The sequence below is a fragment of the Hoplias malabaricus genome, chromosome 1 (assembly GCF_029633855.1).
Source record: "Hoplias malabaricus isolate fHopMal1 chromosome 1, fHopMal1.hap1, whole genome shotgun sequence".
Taxonomy (NCBI): Eukaryota; Metazoa; Chordata; class Actinopteri; order Characiformes; family Erythrinidae; genus Hoplias; species Hoplias malabaricus.
The window spans coordinates 4730605-4753055 of record NC_089800.1 but is presented as its reverse complement, the minus strand read 5'-3'; the positions used below and the strand labels follow the sequence as shown (position 1 = coordinate 4753055).

Below are 22451 nucleotides of genomic sequence, written 5' to 3'. Positions count from 1 at the left end.
AATTTACGAGTGAACACGTAATATTTATATCTTTTTAATTCTTAGTTTAAATTGTAAGTCATAAGTCATCAGCTGGGCTCCATACAAATTTGAGCTCTCAAACCCTAACACTAGGGGGCAGCACTGAGTAATAACCAGCGCCTGTAATTGCAGACAGTGGGTGGGAGCCTTCGCTAATGATGGGCAGCAATTCTAACCAATAAGAGACGAGAAGAGTAGGCGGAGTAGCGCCGCGATTGGCCAACGTTTCGCCGCTCTTTAAAATGTAGAGGGCGGACTTCGAAAGGCGCCATTTGCCGTAGCGCAGCGACGGGATTAAAAACACAAAAAACTGCAAACGTGAAAAAACTGCGAAGCGCAGCGCGGATTAAACACCGGCCCCAGCCTTTTGGAGGCGGCGGAAAGCTCTGTCTGCTGACAGGTAGCGCTTATTTACATTTTTAAAGGTGGGAATTAGCATTCCTGCGGCTTAGAACGGCTGCTGTACTTTGTGTTTTTATACGACGTAGCTTTAGCACAGTTAGCTTCGCCGGTTCTAGTCCACGGCACCAACTCGAGCACGAAACGCGGTAGGGGGCTTAATAAAACGGGTTTGTTTAATTTTGCCATGCGAAAACGACAAAAGTGGCTTGTGTTTACGTACGCTGATCAAGGTTATGTTTTTTAAGCTTGGACTGGCTTCTTATTGGAACACTCCATTCCACCTTAAATGGTGAAGATATACGCTCTGGATCCTGTGGCGCCAGAAAATAACTGCTGTACTTTTTAAGGTGGAATGGAGAGTTGTGAGAGTAATGAAAATATTCGCGTACGAAGCTAAGTTCTGACCGTGCAGGGTGCATTTACAACGTTTTAGAAAATCAATAACGTATGATTTTTACATTCATACAGCAAAAAACTGTAGAAAATATCTCTGGACTTACAGTAAATCTTGTGTTGCTGAAGAATACTCAGTATGACGGTATCAACACCCAGCATAACAAATAATATTATTGGCATAATGACTATGATAAAGGATATATTTTTGTCTTTTTCTGAGGTTAATCTTATTACGTTGTGATAAAATTGCACACTGCCCCAAAACGTATAAATCTGCTGATGTGGAAGAAGAGAAATATGGTTAATATGTTATTATATGTGATAAATATTGTACAAAACCTCATGCCTTTATATTGGGACAATAAGCAGAGAAAACGCCTGTCAGTATCTTGTTACTGAATCTTTGCTATATCACCCACCCATATTAATGGCTGTTAAGACATACATATCAGCTTCAGAAGTGTGCAAATGTTTTCACAAGAGCTGGTTCCCAGCATGTGTGTTGTTACTGCTTATAATAGCAATATTGTTCGGGCTAGGTTAGAGATTATAGTGATTAGTTCTGAACAAACGCACAATCAAGGAGAGGACATGTATTATCCATCCACTTTGCACCAGTTGTTGTAGGTAGGTCCATGAATGGAGGCTACAGGTGGTAAAGGAGTAGGTAAACGGGTGTCGGACACCTTCACCATCTGTAAAAACTTTGTCTCACGATCCTATTAATGTTAATCATTTTTCTTTTAATATTCCTTTTCTTTATACAGCATTAGAGGCTTTTCGTTTGGTTGTAATTATAAAGGTGTCGACGTGGGTTTTATGGAAATAAACAGGGCAGCGCTGCAGGTAGTGAAGTGTAGTACAGCAGTCAAGGTGCTGTTGGATCATCCTTTTGTGCCTATGGCTTGTGTGTCTGTAAGCTTTAATTTGGGATGTAGTGCAAGATGTAATTTATTTGAAACTGTATCCTGCCTCTGTCTCTTAACAGTCAAGTGGCACTCTTCGTCTAAAACTGACTTTTGTGTTTGTGTGGTCACCACAACTTATTTCCTTCCGCTGACCGTGAGGAAGGTCAAGTCTGATTTTTAGCTTCGAGATTGGACATGGAGCACCTTGAACATCTTTTTACTTGGCTTTTGTATGGGAACTCCAGCTAGATTTTCATTCATTTATTCATTATCTGTAAGCGCTTATCCAGTTAAGGGTCGCGGTGGGTCCAGAGCCTACCTGGAATCATTGGGCGCAAGGCGGGAATACACCCTGGAGGGGGCACCAGTCCTTCACAGGGCAACTCACACTTTTGATTCGCCAATCCACCTACCAACGTGTGTTTGTTTGGACTGTGGGAGGAAACCGGAGCACCCGGAGGAAACCCACGCAGACACGGGGAGAACACACCAACTCCTCACAGTCAGTCACCCGGAGCGGGAATCGAACCCACAACCTCCAGGCCCCTGTAGCTGTGTGACTGCGACACTAACCTGCTGCACCACCGTGCCGCCGTAGATTTTGTTTATATGTATTCTCAAACTCTGAGTGATCCTCCAACTTGTGAAATTTCAATCGTTTTTGCTGTTGTTTCTAAACAGGCATCTGTTGTAAACATGCACCCTTCCTTCCCACAGCTGGCTGCTGTAATCTCCAGATTAAACCTGGGAAAGCCCTGTTTTAAAGGAGTCCAAATATTTAACTGCTAATGAAAACCACTGATTAAGGCGAACAGTAAAAATGTGTTGAGGGCTAGAGATGAAAAGCATTGTGGCAGATGATGGCAGTATTTAGGCTGGAATGTCTCTGTGTTACATCTGGTTGCTAATCCAATTTTAATATTTAACTTCATTTTAAATGAAGCCGTGTGTCATTGGAGAACATTTTATACGGACTGATTTTTATTTCTCTGGCAAAACACGGGTAGATTTTATGGCTTTTCATACTCAAATTCAGTCACTTGTTTTAAATATTTGATGAAACCTGCGAGCCATCATCTGATTGTAGCACTTTCTTGGACTGAATATCTGTGCCTCATTTTCCAGCCTAATATCCTAGGGCCATGTGTGCGAAGTGTGTACAGTTAGCTTGTGTCTAGATGTGGCTTTTAACAAACAAACCAGCAGGAGTTTTATGTTCATGCTTGAACTGTAATTGTTCTTACATCACGCAGAGCAATTAAGATGGATTTTTTTTGCTACTCCAAAAGCATGAAATGAACAGCGTTACTCTTGTTTCCGTGTTCTTCCCTCAGCAGTTCTCTGGGAGTGGGGCAGTCCATAATAGGCAGGATGGAGTCCGGCGTTCCCAGTTCAGGAAAACGTATCCGCAAGCCTTCGCTCCTTTTTGAGGGCTTTGAGAGTCCAGCGCTGTCCTACGCCCCTGTGCCGGGACCAACTCTCCCACAACAGCCGCCTGTTAAAGACCCCACTCGACAGGGCAGAGTGACCAACCAGCTGCGTTACCTCCAGAAGGTCATGGTGAAGGCTCTGTGGCGCCATCATTTCGCGTGGCCTTTTCACGAGCCTGTGGATGCTGTTCGGCTCAATTTGCCGGTGAGTGAGCCTTCTCTTTAGGAGCACTGGGGCCGTGTCCACAGCATAAGAGACGAACACCATGCATGATTTGACAACGTGTCCACAACGTTAAATACTCCAAAAGCATCTGTCAGTCATGTTCATGTGTTTCTTGTAAAATACAAGCCAACTACAGCCTCATTTGTGTTTTTGATGTAGTATGTTTACCATTAAAGGCCATGCAAGTGTACCACAAAGTTACATTTTAGCCCAAAGCCAAGATAAATGCCCATTTTTCTTATATTTACATATGTGTGAATCTTTAACACTAGCTAAAGAGTCCAGGAGATATTGACCACATCTGATCTGTAGATCATGGGCTTTCTGGGGGACGCTGAAGGCTGGAATGAATCTCCTACCATAGACTGAAGATCTATTTAAGCTTTCTTTTGTAGATAGTTTCTCATTGGTTTGTGTAAGCTCTGTAACATCTGTATTTGCTGTGGAAGCTGAGTGATCTCACCATCTATGAGGTGTTAAACATTTGATCATCTCTCTTAGGACTACCATAAGATCATCAAGCAACCCATGGACATGGGCACCATCAAGAAACGATTGGAGAACAACTATTATCGATGTGCCACCGAGTGCATTCAAGATTTTAACACCATGTTCACAAACTGCTACATCTACAACAAGGTGAGAACTTTGTTGGTAAGGTGCCTTACCCCGGCTCAACACGTCTGCTCCCGCAGAAACCTTTCAGTGTTGTTATGGAAATGGTCTCTGGTGATTAATTCAGCACCCTGACGTAACTTACCCGTGTTATTTACATAATACATGGCTTGGTTATTAATGTAGCATTATAGTTTTGTAGCATATTTTATATTAAACATGTCATGAAACTGAAATTACTTTCATGTTTTGGATTAGTGAAGCAGTGAATTGTTTGTATTACAGCCTTCAGATGACATAGTGTTGATGGCTCAGTCTCTGGAGAAGGTTTTTCTGCAGAAGGTTGCGCAGATGCCCCCAGAGGAGATTGTGTTGCCCTCTCCTGCCTCGAGAAGTAGAGGAGTCAAGGCTGGGAAAAGCCGCAGGGGCAGAGGTGGGTCCTGGAAGGATCAGGCGATGGAGTCCTTAGAGCAATATGCTGTTATTCATGGTGATGTATTAAACTGTGTCTTTCTGGAAAGGACACTGAAAAAACAGTGGGCGGATATGTATGTCCATCTCAGGTTCACGCAGACCATCAAGTTCTTTCATCCATTCATCTTTGAGCTTGTATCTTGTTTATTTTTTTGTACGGCCACTGAGCGTAATCTCTCTATAACACCGTCGTCACAGTAGTCTGTAAAGAACAGCTTGTAGTTCTAGAAAACGGCTGCTGCTGGCTGTCACATCAGCTTTTCTGATTATAACATTATTACAACCTTTTCCAGCATCTGTTTTGATGCAATTGTTTCTTAATGTTGAATATTTGTGAATGTGAGCAATGGGGAAAGAATAATACGAACACCTCTAGTAAAACCTCCATGTCATACCTCTTCGTGACTCAAAATGAACCTCTGTTCATTCATTCATTCATTATCTGTAAGCGCTTATCCAGTTCAGGGTCGCGGTGGGTCCAGAGCCTACCTGGAATCATTGGGCGCAATACGGGTATACACCCTGCAGGGGGCGCCAGTCATTCACAGGCAACACAGACACACACACACACATTCACTCACACCTGTGGACACTTTTGAGTCGCCAATCCACCTGCAACATGTGTTTGTTTGGACTGTGGAAGGAAACCCACGCAGACACAGGGAGAACACACCAACTCCTCACAGACAGTCACCCGGAGGAAACCCACGCAGACACAGGGAGAACACACCACACTCCTCACAGACAGTCACCCGGAGCGGGAATCGAACCCACAACCTCCAGGCCCCTGGAGCTGTGTGACTGCGACACTACCTGCTGCGCCACCGTGCCGCACCTCTGTTCATGCTATTGTTAAAGACTTCCCTTTCACTCTTCCTCACTTGTAGGGGGTGGTTTAGCTGTAGCCCAGCAGGTCCCTGCAGTGTCCCAGTCGGCTTACTCCCCCTCCTCTCCGGACACGCCAGACTCCAGGTTTTCCAGCTCTCCTCACATGATGCTCAGCAAACCAGTGCCACCTCCGACGCTCATGACTTTGCCTCCTACTCAGCCCACTGCTAAGGTATTACTTATAGTGGTGCGCTATATACAGTGATTATTAGGGTTGGGAATCTGTAGGCACTTCACGATTGGTTTATATTTCAATTCAGGATGCCATGGTGTTAAATTAATTCTGTTATAGTTTATCTACATTGTTATTAGCTTGAAATTGAACATAGCCACGTTTAACATAATGGGATTATATTTAAAATAACGGTCGACCTCTTATTTTAAAAACGAGGTAAAAAAATGTATTGCAAAGTCATGTTTATTTAAAAAAAAAAACAACTTCCCTTTTTATAGCAGATGCAGAGGTATGATTTTTATGTTGTTGTTTAGTGGTTTTGTATTTGTCTGTAAACCTCTCTTCTCCCCCTCCGCAGAAGAAAGGAGTGAAGCGCAAAGCAGACACCACCACCCCCACCACCATGGGTTTCCCCGTGGCATCTACTGGCCGAGTAGGGGGCATGGGGAAAGGCCGGGGGGGTGGAGCCGTGGGCGTTCCAATGTCACTGTCACCAATGCCTCTGGAATGTGTACCCACCCTGGTGCGCGAGGTGGGGACGAGCGAGCCGGTTCACCTGCAGCCCGTTATGGGCCGAGCCCTGAACCGCAGGCCCATTAAACCTCCCTGTAAAGACTTGCCGGACTCCGTGAAGCCCAGCCGGCCATCGCGACGTGGAAAACTGAGCCGGCAGCTGCGATACTGCAGCGGCATCCTCAAAGAACTGCTCTCCAAAAAACACTCCGCCTACGCATGGCCCTTTTACAAACCCGTGGACGCGTCATTGCTTGGCCTGCACGACTATCACCACATCATCAAAAACCCCATGGACCTCAGTACCATCAAGGTCAGCCCACAGTGTTTATATTGGAATTTGTGTGTGTGTTTGCGGGTGTTTATATGACGCTTTAATTGCATTAGTATATTAACTTATGAATCTGGAGCTCGTCAACCCTCGAACTGGAAATTAAACAGCACAGTCTGTTGTTGTGAAGTTGGAGGACATGGTGTATAATTGTTTGTCCTGATTTTGTCCTGCCTCTTATGAAGACGGCAAGCATTTCAGTGTTGTCCTGACTCCTGGCCTGAGACTCTCCAATCACATTGCAGGTCCAGTCTGGGTCTCTCCAAGCACAGCACTGGACACGTGTTTATGTGGGATGCAAAGATGAGGTTAAACAAATCAAAACAACCAGCACAGGGAAATAAATGTACTTATTTACATGTGAATGTAAATATGGTGAAAAGCAAGAGTGGAGAAGACCTACAACAAGGATAAAATGACCTTACAAACAGCTCTTCTGTTTCTGCTCTTCAGCGTAAACAAAGGCCCGTTTTCAACAGTGACGATTTGTGTTGACAGACTGATTGGAGCATGTGAATAAAAAGCGATGCAAGTGAACACAACTGCGTACGTAATTCAGCAAGAGAGCTCTTGTATTCGTGGCTGTGATGTGGATGTGTTTCTCTCTCTCTCTCTCTCTCTCTCTCTCTCTCAGAGAAAGATGGATGAACGGGAGTACAGGGACTCTCAGGAGTTCAGTGCTGATGTCCGACTCATGTTCTCCAACTGCTACAAGTACAATCCGCCCGAGCATGACGTGGTTGCAATGGCACGCAAGCTGCAGGTACACACACAGACACAGAGTTTGACATGTACACTTACCTGGTGTTTATTAGAGATGCTTACTATGTGTTTACAATCTGAAAGTGAAATATATTCTAGTGGTCTTCTATAGATCTAACTGCTGTAGAATAAAATTCAGATGTTGTTCTTCAGCCCCATGATGCAACACAGAACAGCAGCACATTACATAGGAACTACATAAATTACAAAAACTGCGCAGAATATACAGCAAATGCCGCTAATCGTTTGTTTGCATTTCTCTATCAGGATGTGTTTGAGTTCCGATTCGCCAAGATGCCAGACGAAGTCCTGGAAGAGGAGGACGAAGATTTGGCTCCTGCGTCTCTAGGCCGTAACATGGGCATTATGGGAATGCACCACTCCTCCTCGTCTTCATCTTCTTCGTCCTCTTCATCGTCCTCTTCATCCTCATCACCCTCCTCTACGTCGGAGAGCGAGCCGAGCAGCGAGAGCGAAGCGAACAGCGAGAGCAGCCCGAGCTCGGACAGCGAGGAGGAGAGAGCGCAGCGCCTGGCACAGCTGCAGGACCAGGTTTGCACTCAGGTGAGACACTCCCAGATTTAAAGCATATATAATTTCTAATATATGAGAGGAAGAATCGTATTACTTATAAATGTTGACTTTAGTCTAATTATATGTCCTGTGGGACATGTTTGAAGAGGCAACAAGTAAAATCCTCTCTAGGGCAGTTGAATAGTGTAGGAAGAGAAGATAAAGAGTCAGAAGATAAAGGCAGAATTCGCTTGAATGTTTTATGCAAGCGACCACAGTTTGCTAAAACACCTGTGCTGTAGTTGAGATGCGTGTTGTTTTTTTCCCCCCCCTGCTGCAGCTGCGCGCAGTGCACGAGCAGTTGGCTGCGCTGTCATCCACCCCCATAGTCAAGCCCAAGAGGAAACGAGAGAAGAAGAAAGATAAGAAAAAGAAGAAGAAGCTGGAGAAGCGCAGGGGCTGTCGCAGTGTGCAGAGCGTTGAGAGAGAACGAGAGAAACCAGCCAAACCGACCAAGAGCAAGTCCAGCAGGGCGGCGTCCTCGTCCACTCAGAGCAAGAGATGCCCCACAAAGAAGACGAGCAAGAGCAACAAGTGAGACGTTTAATGTTTTAGCTGTTTTGGATCAGCACTTCAAACTTGGAAGGTCTTATCTTTGCTGTAGTTTATGTTTTTATGTTAAATACAGAAGTAAGTGGATGGAATAATTACATTGTAATACCATCAGTGTGTTTACTGGGCTACATTCAAAACAGATCTCAAAGAAGCAAACAACATTTTGGTCTTGTTTGCCTTTGTCAGCCTGCTTCATTCTCTCTCACTCTGTGTACCAGGACGACCAAGAAATCCTCTTCCGCCGCAGTGCCTCGTTTCTCTGCAGCCGCCGCCCCTGTGGCTCACTACGACTCAGAAGAGGAAGAGGATGTTCTCCCTATGAGCTACGATGCTAAACGCCAGCTCAGCCTGGACATCAACAAGCTCCCCGGAGAGAAGCTGGGGCGCGTCGTCCACATCATCCAATCACGCGAGCCGTCGCTCCGAGACACAAACCCGGAGGAGATCGAGATCGACTTCGAGACGCTGAAACCGTCCACGCTGCGAGAGCTGGAGCGATACGTCATGACCTGCCTCCGCAAGAAACCAAGGAAACCCTACGGTGAGCCTTCAACCTGCATCTGATTGAAATCCTCTTACAGGGTTTTATATTAGAAATAGTTTACAATGGTCACAAATATTAGTTTTAAAAATGTAACATCATTTAAATTGGCTTGTCTCTGAACAAGGAGTCACGCCATTGTGGGGTGTCTGAGATATTAATTCTCCACCAGAGGGCAGTGTAGAATGTGCACTTTATATTTTGCTCACAGTTTAGTCCAAATGAGGAAACCATAAATGGAGCATACACTATATTTGAATACTGTACAGTACTGGGTTCCTCATGATGTTCTGATGTGTGTCTTTGTGTGTGTGTGTGTGTGTGTGTAGTGGCAAAAAAGGCTGGAGGAAAATCCCGTGAGGAGCTTGCTCTGGAGAAGCGAAGGGAGCTGGAGAGGAGGCTTCAGGACGTTAGCGGACAGCTCAACTCGGTCAAAAAGCCCCAGAAACCCAAAGGTGAGAACTGTGTCCACTCTTTTTTTTTTTTTTTTTTTTGTCTTTTACTGTCTTGATAATGGGAATGAAATGTTTTATCAGTGGAAATAAAGAGTAGAGAATAGTGGAAACTTGGGTATTACAAAGATCTGTATATAATTTTAATACTAACTTATAATTTTCTGGAAGATACTTGACGTTTGGTATCATGTGACTGGAGGAACTATTGCTGGTTTCTCATATTCTCTCTTTCTTTCTTTCTTTCTTTCTTTTTCTTTTTTTCTTTCTTTCTCTCTCTCTCTCTCTTTCTTTCTTTTTTCTTTTTTTCTTTCTTTCTCTCTCTCTTTTTTCTTTTTTCTTTCTTTCTCTCTCTCTTTCTTTCTTTTTTCTTTTTTCTTTCTTTCTCTCTCTCTTTCTTTCTTTTTTCTTTTTTCTTTCTTTCTCTCTCTCTTTCTTTCTTTTTTCTTTTTTTCTTTCTTTTTCTCACTTTCTTTCTTTTTTCTTTTTTTCTCTCTCTCTTTCTTTTTTCTTTTTTCTTTCTTTCTCTCTCTCTCTCTTTCTTTCTTTTTTCTTTTTTTCTTTTTCTCTCTTTTTCTTTTTCTCTCTTTCTTTCTTTTTCTCTCTTTCTTTCTTTTTCTCTTTTCTTTCTCTTTCTTTCTTTTTCTTTCTTTTTCTCTCTTTCTTTCTCTCTTTCTTTCTTTCTTTCTCTCTCTCTCTCTCTCTCTCTCTCTCTCTCTCTCTCTCTCTCTCTCTCTCTCTCAGTGGAGAAGCCCAGCAGCGTGGAGCAGCATACTGTTCCAGCTCGGCTGAGTGCCAGCAGCTCCAGCTCTGACTCCTCTTCGTCCTCATCATCTTCATCCTCCTCCTCCTCAGACACCAGCGACTCGGACTCCAGGTGATCAGCGACTCGGCGAGAGCGAGAGCTTGTCCTTATTGCAGCTCCAGGACACAAACGTCACCCTGCAGACTGTGAACTGTGGGACATTCTGGCAGAGCATGCCTTTTGTAGACCTCTGTACGGATGATCCATAGACGGAGGAATAAAAAAGAGAAAGGAGAGAAGACGCTCCACTTCGCTTATCGTTTTTTCTTCCCCCCCCATGGACACAGCGATGTACTGCTACAGATCCCTGAAAGCTGCTAGTGTGTTGTGAAATTTGTTTGTAAAAAGATGTACATAATGTGTCCGAATAACTTTTCTTTTATAAAGAAGACTTTTATAAAACGTGCCCAAAGTGGGAAGACTGAAATGGGATTCCATGGACGTAGAAGCTGCGCTGCTGTCTTTAGTTGGTAATAAGAGAGTTTGTTTTTGTTTGAATCCTGAGTGGATTAGGCTCTCGGTCAGATTTCTCGTTCCTCTGAACCACAGCTTTGAAGACTCCTTTTACGAGCAGAGTTCCCCCGAGACATTTCAAAGTGATGATAAATGTAAAATAACGTTCTGTAAATCTGCTCCATATCAGCTGCGTCTGTATTGTACCGTTGACGACCAGGGACGTTCATTTTGATGCATGACCATATGCTTCGAAAAAGAGGAGAACGCTACGGACTCCGTATCACCTTCGAAGCGAAGCCCTTGGGCAGTTGCTGATTTCCGTGAGTAATTTAAGTATTAGGTGAAGTGTTTGGACGAGAGAACCTCGAGGGGACGTCTTAACAAAGCTTTTCTCTTGACGTATATTTGAACTTTGACTGTTGAACAAATACATTAAAAAAAGCTTGTTCCGGTTACTTTTGCTGTTCTTTAAGGCTTTCTTGTATCCGACAGGAGCATGTGAAAACCGCCGCACTGTTAATGAATAGTCAGGCACAAGACAAATGACACAGGTTTGTAGCTTTAATTACATTCAGCAGCCTTTTAAAGAATTCATGAATGTGTGCTTTAAAATTCTGTTTTCCAACGAATGAAACTCAGCATCTGCCCACTGACTTCTTCTATTCCGAGTCTGTTTGAGTGAACACGTTTTCTGTTCTTTTCAGGATGCAGGGAATGATACAGTGGTAGGATACAGACCTAGCTCATGGAGATTACGTTTAAAAAAAAAAAAAGGTGGAGTGTCCCCTTTTAAAGAGTGGATGCTTCTTTATTTGAGGTGAGCAGCTTTTAAGTCATACAAAGAGAGTAAGTGCTTTAAAAACTGAACGAGGACACGACAGATTCCACAGAATCGGGATCTGAACGTGAAGGAAGGTCCGTGTCCTTTTTGCTCTGTTGCTGACTGCAAGGTCAGAGCTTTGATTTTTATTTTTTTACTTTACTTTCAGAGCATAAAGACTAGCCAAAGGGAGAGTAGTTGTTCTTAAACTCGGATGGTTTAAAGCGGACAGCTTTCTGTTCAAGTTAATGCACTGCAGCCGATGCAGTGACCAATAGTCTTTTAAACGAAAAACGTTCCTTCTTTTTTGTCTGATTGCTTTTACTTCATCAAATATGAATGTGATTTCTCAAGCTCACCACATCGGTCTGTTAATTCAGTCTCTAACAAGAGTCCACCATCCAAAATTTCTAATGAGGCCCATGTTATCAGTTCACATTGAGATGACCTCTTTTTTTTTCCAGCATGGGTAGACAATGGGTTTTGGATGAAGAAGTGTTTTTAAAGGTGGCTTCAGAGGATCTCCAATAGGGAAATAGTACAGTACCTTATCCTTCAGAATCTACTAATCTACAGTCAATTTGGAAACGGTGCTTATATCAGAGAAAGACAACAGAGTGATCTTTTCTTATCTACTCACTGTATATAATCTCAGCTAGTGTTGGTTCTAGATTTTCTTTGTCCTGCTTTGTTTGTAAGAAACCCTCTCTCCCACCCTCAGTTGTGAGGATGCCTCCCTTTTTCTCGTGACCCATGTAAGCTGCACAAACGCAACCTTCCGTTACAGCTATATTTATATTTAAGCTGCTCTGCCCTTTGGCCTGTATATTTAGTTTGGTTTTACTTGGGTGCAAATACACAAATGCCAACCTGACTCATACAGTGTGCTGTTTTCTACATTTACTTCTGCTACTTGTTGATTTGGTATTGTTTTCAATTTCCATTCATCCAGTTTTCCGGTAATCTCCATTAAATCCTTGTTGGGTTTTTTTTTGGTCTTGCATCGAATCTACGAGGCCAGTGGAGCGAATGATTAATGGAAGATTCCCGTCATCACGTCTCTGAAATTATACACTTTATATCTGGAGAAATTCTTCAGTTGTGTGCCCACTGTGCACATAGATGTGCAGTTGTGCATCTATATTATAATCTGAGTAACACTGGTGCACCGTGGCCAGTTGCATTATCGAAGGGGCATGTAATAGGAATAACCCCCCACTTAGGTTCAGCTCCATTGGCCATACAGGATCACTGTCCACTCTTAAACACACCTACCTTCAGTCATCTTCCATATAGAGGGGGAGTCAGAGACAGTAGCGCCGTAGTGGACACAGGATGCTGTCAGCTGGCTGTTTTTGGTTGGTGGACTGTTCTCAGTTCAGCAGTGACACTGAGGGGTTTAGAAACTCCAGCTGCCACTGCTGTGTCTGATCCACTCGTACCAGCACAACACAATGGCTTTGAGGCAAAAACCTTTTATTATATGAAGATATTAATAGATCAGATTGGAAAGTGCACTCCCATGACGTTTAGGACTGGGGGAGTCCCACAGGGTGCAGTTCTATGGCCACTTCTTTTTCCACACACTGTTATTGTGTAGAGAACCTTTGTAGGTGTTTGTTCCACAAAGCAGGCTCCACTCGTACCAGCGCAGGAGCTGTTTGCGGTGTGGCTGTAGTTTAATATTTGTCAATTTAATGCCATCAACAAATAAAACAAAGGCTTCGCTGGTTTCCAATGACTAATTAATCCCAACCATTGTTATCAGAGAGCCTTGATAAATGCCAGTGCCAGGAGTCTCTCACGTAATGAGAGAACCTCACACTGGGCTGGAATTTGTTCTGGGCTTTTCTGAGATCAGTGAGATATTGATAGAGCAGAGATAGCGATACGAGGGAAGCAAACACTCGCTGTTGGACCAGAAGCTTCTAGTCGAGTCCCGCACTGAGATTTGTACTGATGGACACTCCTTGGCTTTTGTTCCACTGCAGGGCAGAACAGTTTTGAACACCGTTTCAGTGGCTTTTCCACACGAACGCAGTCCACAAACCATTCTGAGTCCTGTTTTATCTGCTTGGTTAACTGACCTGTTCTGTGGGAGGGGCTTAAATGACAGCCATCTATTTATATAGTGCTTATCAAGGTCCCAAAGTGCATAGCAAAAAAAGAACAAAAGTACAGTCTTTCCTTGTTTTTAAGAGTGTATTATATGAAGTGGTGGTAGTAATAACACCACTAACACACTAGTAGCTGTTGGCCACATCTCCTGCAGGCTTCCTCAGGTACGCACCTTCGTTTTGTCTCCTGCGTTCAGTATTTGCGGAGTGTGGTCTGTGCTGCTTTCACACGAAAAATATAAGTTAATAAAACGTAGTTCTCCATTTTATATAGCGTGAAACCTTCATAACGGGGGCCCTTTTTGGCTTGTTGGAGGGTTCCAGCAGGAGGTTGTTTAGTTAGAGGGCATTTATTATGCTGTTATGACTGTCTCTTTATTCTGTCCATTGCACTGTGATCTAATACTAATGTTTAGTTTTGGATACTTCTGGATGACCTGCTGCGAATGCTTAAGTGAAGCACTGAACTGAAGGTGGTGGTTCAACTGCACTGATGCACTGCTCTATGGGGCTCCGAACCGGTGACCTTAGCCTCGAGATTTCTCTGGTTCATGGTTATGTCCAGTCGCCTGGTCAGTGCTCGAACAGAAGAACAGCTCTGTCTTATCAACCATTTTCATCCAGCTTCTTTGTGGTGTCTTGGATCTGGAATGGAGTGCCGATCAGAAATGCTTCTGCATCTTCTACCTGGAATTCCTCCTGCAGCTCTGAGACGTCTACAGCCAGACCGTACGACCAGAAGCTCTTCAGGACAAGTTGACCAGTTTCTAGGGAACCTGAAGCATGTCGGCCATCTTCTTCACTTCTTCACAAAACTGCCACCACACTGACACCTAGTGGACTGGATTTAAATAAATACTAGGTAGTTCTTTTTTTATCTTAATATTACAGCTTCAGTATATAGAGCTGTAATAAGGAGAATAGAGCCTCTGTCTTGGCTGGTCTGGACTCAGCACTGCAGAAACTGTACTATGTAACTCACTCCATTTGGGCCAGCCCATAGAGCATGGAGTAAGAAATTTGATTCATCTTGTATTGTGTGTTGTCAATGTAAATCAAACGAATAAATAAAAGGTCTTTAATAAATATCACTGGCTGCTGTTTGGTAAATATGAAGTCTTCACACATCGGTGAGGATTTGATGGCGTTCAGCCACAGGAGCTTTAACTGGAGAATTGTGTTCTGTCAGGGTAAGTATTTGTATTAAAGTGACAAGCAGGCCATGGAAGGTTTAAAGGCAATCTGTAAACATTTTAAAGCGACTTAATCAGCTCTTGGCCATGATTTATTTTTCACGCTGTCCTAGTTCCTCCCATATTATGATATTATAACATACTCAGTGACGCCTGCAGCAAGAGTGGCATAATAGCACTTACATTAATTAGCAACATTTTTCACAGCAGAACGCAATTATTCCCTCTAATCATCTGTGGCAGAAAGTTGGGCGTTGTTTTTCATGAAGCTGTTTTTGGGGCAGATACACGTATGAAATGTGATTATCCTCCATGGCCCCTCTGTCTTCTTGTGTACTTTAAAGTTTCAAGTAAAAGAAAAAAATGTGATTTGCATATTTGAAATCAGACAATGTTCCACTGAGATGCATGAACAGAAGTTGGAGACCCTGAAGCAGCTGCACATGAGCCTTGTTCAATGCCAAGTGTTGGCTGGTGGGGTATAAAGCTGACCTCTGGGATGAGACGGAGTTGGCTTTCTGAACTAATCAAACGCAGACACAGGGAGAACACACCACACTCCTCACAGACAGTCACCCGGAGGAAACCCACGCAAACACAGGGAGAACACACCACACTCCTCACAGACAGTCACCCGGAGGAAACCCATGCAAACACAGGGAGAACACACCACACTCCTCACAGACAGTCACCCGGAGGAAACCCACACAGACACAGGGAGAACACACCACACTCCTCACAGACAGTCACCCGGAGGAAACCCACGCAGACACGGAGAACACACCACACTCCTCACAGACAGTCACCCGGAGGAAACCCACGCAGACACAGGGAGAACACACCACACTCCTCACAGACAGTCACCCGGAGGTAACCCACACAGACACAGAGAGAACACACCACACTCCTCACAGACAGTCACCCGGAGGAAACCCACACAAACACAGGGAGAACACACCACACTCCTCACAGACAGTCACCCGGAGGAAACCCACGCAGACACAGGGAGAACACACCACACTCCTCACAGTGACCTCTGGGATGAGACGGAGTTGGCTTTCTGAACTAATCCAACATCAGTCCCTAACCTCACTGATTTTCTCCTGGCTGAATGCTGTCAAATCCTCACAGAAATGTCCCAGCATGTAATCTATTCCCTAGACCCTCAGGCGGTTGAGAACTGTGTCCTGGGATTTGTGAGTAGAATTGAGTTGCTACATGGTTTGAAGAACTAATTCCATCGAAACCCTTAAATAAAAGTCACAAATAGACTTTCTTAAAAGGGCACCTGCCACAGGGATGCAGGGTCTGTGGGGTCCTGGGTTCAACCCTCCGCCTCAGGTCACTGTCTTCAGGAGTGTGGCCTGTTCTCACTGTGTCTGTGTGGGTTTTCTCTGGGTGCTCCTTGTTCGTCCCACAGTCCAAACACACATTTGTGTCCTCAGGTGTGAATGTGAGACGCTGGGTGAGTTCGAGGTGTCCTGTGATTGGCTGGTACCCTGTCCAATGTGTGTTCTTGTCTTGTGTGCAATGATCCCAGGTAGGCTCCAGACCCACTGTGACCATGAACAGCAGTTACATCAGATGAATGAAGATTAAGCTATGAATGAGTGAATATTCAGAGAGGATTGAGGAAGCAAGAAACATGCAGAATGTGACTGCTTAAGAAGAAGAGGTCAGATTTATACTGAACACAAATATAAACGCAACACTTTGGTTCACTCTCAGAAAAAAAGGTACGGTAGAGGTACATTATTGGGCACTTAAAGGTACATTACATTCTCTTCTCCAGAAGGAGAAATACGTGTGTAATCTTTCATTATAGAACTGCGTCATATAAAAAATACATAATAAAAGTCCTGGAGTTGAAACGGGGCATTTGAAATCAACACAATTTTTAAATCTACTTATAATTATAATAAAATAAGATAACAATTATGTGCCCTCATTAAAAGGGTACCACCACAGTGACAAAATTTCTGACAGAGTTTTCGCTCCAAATTTTCATGAGCTGACCTTAAAGATATGACTTTTTTCTATGTTAAAAAGGCCTTTTTTTCCCTCAAATATTGCTCACAAATTTCTCCTTTGTCGAAATAATCTATACACCTCACAGGTGTGGCATATCAAGATGCTGATTAGACAGCACCATTATTGTACAGGTGCGCCTTAGGATGGCCACAATACTTATGATGGCCACAAAATGGCCACAATTACTTTAACTGTACTGGGATGGTCTGGGGGGTCAGGAAGCCAGTCAGTTTCCGGGGTGACCACCATTTGCCTCACGCAGTGCAACACGTCTTCGCATAGAGTTCATCAGGTTGTTGATTGTGGCCTGTGGAATGTTGGTCCACTCCTCTTTGTGAACAATATTTGAGAGAAAAAGGCCTGTTGTGTACGTAGAAAAAGACTTAGATCTTTGAGGTCAGCTCTTTAAAAATGGGAGCAAAAACAAAAGTGTTACGTTTATATTTTTGTTCAGTAAACTGCATTAAATCTGCATTAAGAAATTCAGGGTCTGGTGGAGTTTGATGTAGTTAAAGTCCTAGTAAATGGTAAAAGAACATTGAAACATCTGAAAGCTCAAGCCCAATGAAGACATTTATGAACTCACCTGAACTGAACGATGATGATTTACCTCTTTATTTATTACGCTAGGCATATGTACACAGATCAATGTTTTTGAATTCTTAATACAATGCAGCCACACCTGTTGCCCTAGAGCCAATGGCTTTGAGGTAGAAACCTTTTATTATATGAAGATATTAATAGATCGGATTGGAAAATGCACTCCCATGACATTTAGGACTGGGGGAGTCCCACAGGGTGCAATTCTGTGGCCATTTCGTTTTACACACACTGTAATATATTTGCTTAATATCGTGTGGAGAACATTTGGTAACACTACAGTAGGTGTTTATTCCACAAAGCGGACTCCACTCGTACCAGCGCAATGCCTCTGTTTCTGTACGACGCAGGGCTGAAAGGTAAACAGTGTGGATGTATCTGCAGTGTCAGGAGCAATGCTGTTCACAACGGCACCGTGGGAAAACAACCTCCTGCTCATTATAGGCTTTTTCTGATAGGAGTTACTGTAAGAGCAGTCAAACATTAATAACACAAGGTAGGAGGATATTCACATATTATCAGTATTGAGGTGGAATACTGCTGGTGGTCAAAAATAAATAAATAAATAAATAAACAAAAATACAAACCATAAACTAACATTTATGATTTACTTGATTTAAATACATTTAAAAATGGGCCCACTTTTTTTTTAAAGTATTTAAATTGTATCAAAATGTCACATTGCAATGTACACTGCTTAAAAACAAACCGCGTATAATATCAAGAGCGCACCAGATACTATAAGGTGAGCACTAGATACCGTTCCCTTACTTTAAAAACCCTATGTCCTTTCAGAGACTCTGCTTTATCGTGTGTTCTTTCGAAACCAGCTGCTTTTGAGGTGTTCTCTCTGTTCTTTAATTCTCTGATTAATCTTCTATTTCACTGTAAATGTAAAGCCCCCCCCTCCACCAGCTCAGATCCATCTGTGTGTTCCCAGCCGGGGTGTGAATGATTAACCGTGATAAGAGGCAGTTTGGTGTCCCGATATAAGCCTGCTGTTGCCACGGCACCTGCGTCCTCAACGTCCCGAAAAACCTCAACGTCCTGAACATGGCTCTGGCTCGTGTCTCAGCCCTGTGGCTGCTGGCCCTGGTGGCCTTGGCTTGGGGGGATTCGGTGCAGAACCCCTTCATCGTTCAGGCCGGAACAAGGTTCACGACTCGCGCCTTCGCCTCCAAACTGAACGTGTCCAATGGCGAGCAGTTCGGGTTCTGGATGTGGCCCGAGATGTGTCCCCAGAACTTCTTCGCTGTGGGTTTCAGTCTGAGGGTAAGAGCTTCTACAGCGGGTTTTTGCATCTATCAGGTCCATGTGTGTGTGTGTGTGACTGTGTGCTATAAGACACCTTTGCGAGTCTGAAACTGCGCTCATTATTGATTATAAGTGACTGAAAGGTGGTGTATGCTCTTGTTTACAGGTGGAGCCTAATCAGTACGCAGGAGACGACACGGCTCTGAATGGGATCCGTTTGTTCTGCAGTCAGAATGGTGACCGGAGTTTTCTCTACACTGTGGAGTCCCACACTGGACAGTACGACAGCTACACACACTAATACGACACAACACACACAGTCATTATCAACACAGCACCAACATACACACTGCAAACAATGATGCCTTGGCTAGTGACATCTTCTTAATTCATAGCCATTAGATACAGTACCGTGCAAAATTTAAGACAAAATTAGATCTTAAAAATCTATTTATCTAAGCAGTTATAATTTACAAATGTACTTATACTGTGTGTGTGAATGTGTTGGTTTAACCCTTTCCACAGTCCACTTTTCTTGGGGCAGTCTAATATTATTTGAGGTTATCACCCAGTCCATAGTTTTAGCAGCTAATAAATACTTAATTGTGTTAAATTAAGCGCGCTGTTGATTTAACAAATCCATACGATCAAGGAGATGTTCTTCATATTCACTCCCAACAACACAGTTGTACATAAATGTACCTCTTTTTGTATTCATTGTAATTACACAAAATTATATACAAGCAAAAGATTTATCTCATGATAAAATTATATTCATCCATTATCTGTAAGGGTCGCTGTGGGTCCAGAGCCTACCTGTAATCATTGGGCGCAAGGCGGGAATGCACCCTCCGGGAATGGAGGGGGCGCTAGTTCTTTCACAGGGCAACACACACTCACACCTACGGACATATTTGAGTCGCCAATCCACCGACCAACGTGTGTTTTTGAAGCGTGGGAGGAAACCGGAGCACCCGGAGGAAACTCACGCAGACACAGAGAGAACACACCACACTCCTCACAGTCACCCGGAGGAAACCCATGCAGACACAGGGAGAACACACCACACTCCTCACAGACAGTCACCCAGAGGAAACCCACACAGACACAGAGAGAACACACCACACTCCTCACAGACAGTCACCCGGAGGAAACCCACGCAGACACAGGGAGAACACACCACACTCCTCACAGACAGTCACCCGGAGGAAACCCACTAAAGAAATAGTCAGACATGCCCAATTAATAATCTATTTGTCCTGAGGGCAGTTTACGTGGCCAAACATTGACTTTAACCTCTGTCCCCTCAGTTTTGGGGAGTGGACGGACCCTCAGTGGTGTCCGAGTGGTGTCCTGACCTCCTTCCAGCTGAGAGTGGAGCCGCACCAAGGCTTTTTTGGGGACGACACCGCGGCCAACAACGTGAAGTTCCGCTGCAGCAGCAACCCGGTTCTGGAAGGCAGGGGCATGTCCTGGGGCGAGTATGGACACTGGAGTCCGGAATGCTCAGAGGGGGGCATCTGCGGCATTGAGACCAAGATGGAGTTCTACCTGGGAGGCCTGGACGACTCGGCGCTCAACGATGTTCGCTTCCACTGCTGCAGCAAGGAACAGCAGTGACCACTGGACTGGACACCACTTCTGAATCAGTCTTAAAAAGGTGATTATTCACAGCACACAGTGTGTGTGTGAAGGTGAGTGTGTGATGTCCTGTGATGGTCTGGTGCCCTGTCCACTGGGTGTTCCTGCAGTAGTTGTGTTTTGATTGGCATAAGGAATATTATTTCCATATACGATGGACAGCACCACTCTTACAAAGCATTCAAATGTGTCAGAACCCTAATAGAGAGCCCCCTTGTGGAGGGGGAGTGAGCACATGTTCATGGTCAATTAAAGCTTGACCACAGTAATCATTTCTAGGGGTTAATGACTGATATCAGTTCATTTGATCACGTTAACGGTTTCTGAACAGATTTCCGGATAAAAGTTTGTCTTGTATTTTTCCTTTCTGTTTTTTTTTTAAGCTGAAGATGAAACACAGTCTGATTTTGCACGGCCTTAGCCCCATTTACATAAAACATGTTTTTCATCGGCTTGACTTTGAGGGCTAAATACAATGAGATCAATCTGAGATAAAGCAGAGCTGCTGCTATTGTTGTTTTTTCCAAAGACACTTCTATATAGCCGTGCTTATCTCTGGGGTCTGTTGTGTTGATTTAGGGGATCAGGGAGCTGCAGAAACCCGGCGGACTTTCATCACAGCGGCGAAGTCCGACAGCAAACACCAGCAAACCCAAGCCATCCGGAGCTCAATAAACACTCGCAATGTCACCCTCAGCTCTCTGTTGCCACCTTCATGTTAAGGATCACACCTTCCCTCACAGTAACACTCCACTGGTCTCTGTTAGCGTTAGCTTTGTTAGCATTTGTTAGCAATTCCTGTTGGAATTAGAATCACGTTATTGGCCACAGCGCTTGTACACAGAGGAATTTGTTCTTCACATTGAAGCCAATCGGTGCAGTGAAACACACGTTTGCACACACACTACTGAACACTAGGGGGCAGTGAGCACACAGTGGGCAGCCCTAGCTACTGCGCCCCGGGAGCAGTTGGGGGTTAGGTGTCTTGCTCAAGGGCACTGGGGACCCCTCCGCTGGCCACAACCCTAAGTTCATATCAAAATAAAGTAGTTAAGTGCAGTCGGGTCCAAATAGATTACAGACTTTAAGGCATTTTCAGGTTATTTGACCCTCTTTGACCTTGAGTTTGAACTAAATGTTGTATTTCTCATACTTTTTCTTTGAGAGCTGTTTGACCTCAAAGAAAAGTCATTTTTTACCCATCTTTCCCAAAGTACTGTAAAATATTTTCAGTTTCTGTAAAGTCAAGCGTCCCAGTGTTTTGTGAGCGTAGTCAGTTCCGTGGCCTCTTCACTTCACTTCAGGATAATATTCAGTTCCTATGTAGGTCACTAGAGGTCAAGCTAAGACTATGTCTTCAGACGGGCCGCAGTGCTCTACTTGTGCTGACGGGTGACTTCGGCTTTCCGTTCAGCGTCTAATTACGGAGCTGAGACAGACAGAGGTAATTAATTGGTGTTGAGTTTGGAGCCTGACAGCGTTAGATAAGCAGGCTCATCGGGAGCTGAAATGCAATTGTGTTAATTAATGGAGTGGTGGATAATGTGTTAAGACGCCACGTACCTTACGTATTTATTATCAGTTTAAAACACTCCGGCGCTTTCTGCGTCAGGTTGCAGTTTAAAATGTAGCCCATCTTCATACAACGTCCTCAGAATGTAGCTGAACCTCCCTTTACTGTGGTAAACAGCTTCTACCCGATGTTGGAACACTGCTGTGAGGATTTGATAGCCATCACAAGAGTCTTAGTAAGGTCACCTGCTCCAACTCATCGTAGAGATGCAGTTTTCCACAGCCCAATGCTGCTGGGATTTATACCCCTCCTGTCAACACTTGGCATTGAGCATGTTATGTTATTAATACGGTGCACATCTAAAATAGTGGTACGAAATACATATAACTAGCAGGAATATGTACAAACATTTTGTAATGTCATGAAATCACCACTAGATGGCACTGTGTTCTTTCGATATTCGTTAAAGAGACTGAATCCAGATTATACGTCTAATACCCGGTTTGTTCTGTATAATCTCCTTAAAAAAGGTATCGCAGCTGCACAGGAGCTTAAGTTCGCCAAGTCCAATGCTAAGCGTTGGATAGAAGGGTATATAGCCCCTCTACATTTGACTCTTGAGCAGTGGGACTGTGTTTTCTGGCGTGATACAACACCATCCAATACTTTTGGCATGAGTTGGAATGATGTTTGTGATCCAGAGCTAATCATCCAACACTTACCTCAGTGTAGTATGTTTTACAGTGTATAAAAAACTAT

General features: G+C 43.9%; 2 protein-coding genes across 8 annotated transcripts; both read left to right on the top strand.

Annotated features, from left to right (window-relative positions):
- The first annotated feature begins 287 nt into the window (after positions 1-287).
- On the top strand, positions 288-14529 carry brd2b (bromodomain containing 2b). 7 transcript variants are annotated; one of them, XR_010795376.1, is made up of 14 exons: positions 288-421; positions 3062-3362; positions 3885-4022; positions 4284-4431; positions 5360-5532; positions 5894-6361; positions 7014-7142; positions 7409-7705; positions 7995-8248; positions 8488-8810; positions 9140-9265; positions 10007-10843; positions 11016-11074; positions 11228-14529. XR_010795376.1 is itself a non-coding variant. In XM_066644686.1 (12 exons), the coding sequence occupies exons 2-12, from the start codon at positions 3099-3101 to the stop codon at positions 10141-10143; spliced, it is 2457 nt and encodes an 818-aa protein (XP_066500783.1). In that variant the 5' UTR covers positions 288-421; positions 3062-3098; the 3' UTR covers positions 10144-14529. The 7 variants fall into 7 exon arrangements, 2 of the variants coding, with proteins under 2 accessions (XP_066500783.1, XP_066500799.1); XR_010795375.1 differs by having other exon boundaries at positions 11016-14529; XR_010795373.1 differs by having other exon boundaries at positions 10007-11074.
- A 3576-nt stretch (positions 14530-18105) lies between these two features.
- LOC136667989 (vitelline membrane outer layer protein 1 homolog) lies at positions 18106-20870 on the top strand. The gene is made up of 4 exons (XM_066645199.1): positions 18106-18556; positions 18705-18817; positions 19849-20198; positions 20759-20870. Exons 1-3 carry the CDS (start codon positions 18338-18340, stop codon positions 20156-20158), a joined length of 642 nt encoding a protein of 213 aa, XP_066501296.1. The 5' UTR covers positions 18106-18337; the 3' UTR covers positions 20159-20198; positions 20759-20870.
- Positions 20871-22451: the final 1581 nt, after the last annotated feature.

Coding starts and splice junctions, on each gene's coding strand:
- brd2b (XM_066644686.1), top strand. CDS start 3,099: ATGGAGTCCGGCGTTCCCAGTTCAGGAAAACGTATCCGCAAGCCTTCG. Junction 5,533..5,893: donor CTACTCAGCCCACTGCTAAG/GTATTACTTATA, acceptor CCCCCTCCGCAG/AAGAAAGGAGTGAAGCGCAA. Junction 6,362..7,013: donor TGGACCTCAGTACCATCAAG/GTCAGCCCACAG, acceptor TCTCTCTCTCAG/AGAAAGATGGATGAACGGGA.
- LOC136667989 (XM_066645199.1), top strand. CDS start 18,338: ATGGCTCTGGCTCGTGTCTCAGCCCTGTGGCTGCTGGCCCTGGTGGCC. Junction 18,557..18,704: donor CTGTGGGTTTCAGTCTGAGG/GTAAGAGCTTCT, acceptor TCTTGTTTACAG/GTGGAGCCTAATCAGTACGC. Junction 18,818..19,848: donor GTGGAGTCCCACACTGGACA/GTACGACAGCTA, acceptor CTGTCCCCTCAG/TTTTGGGGAGTGGACGGACC.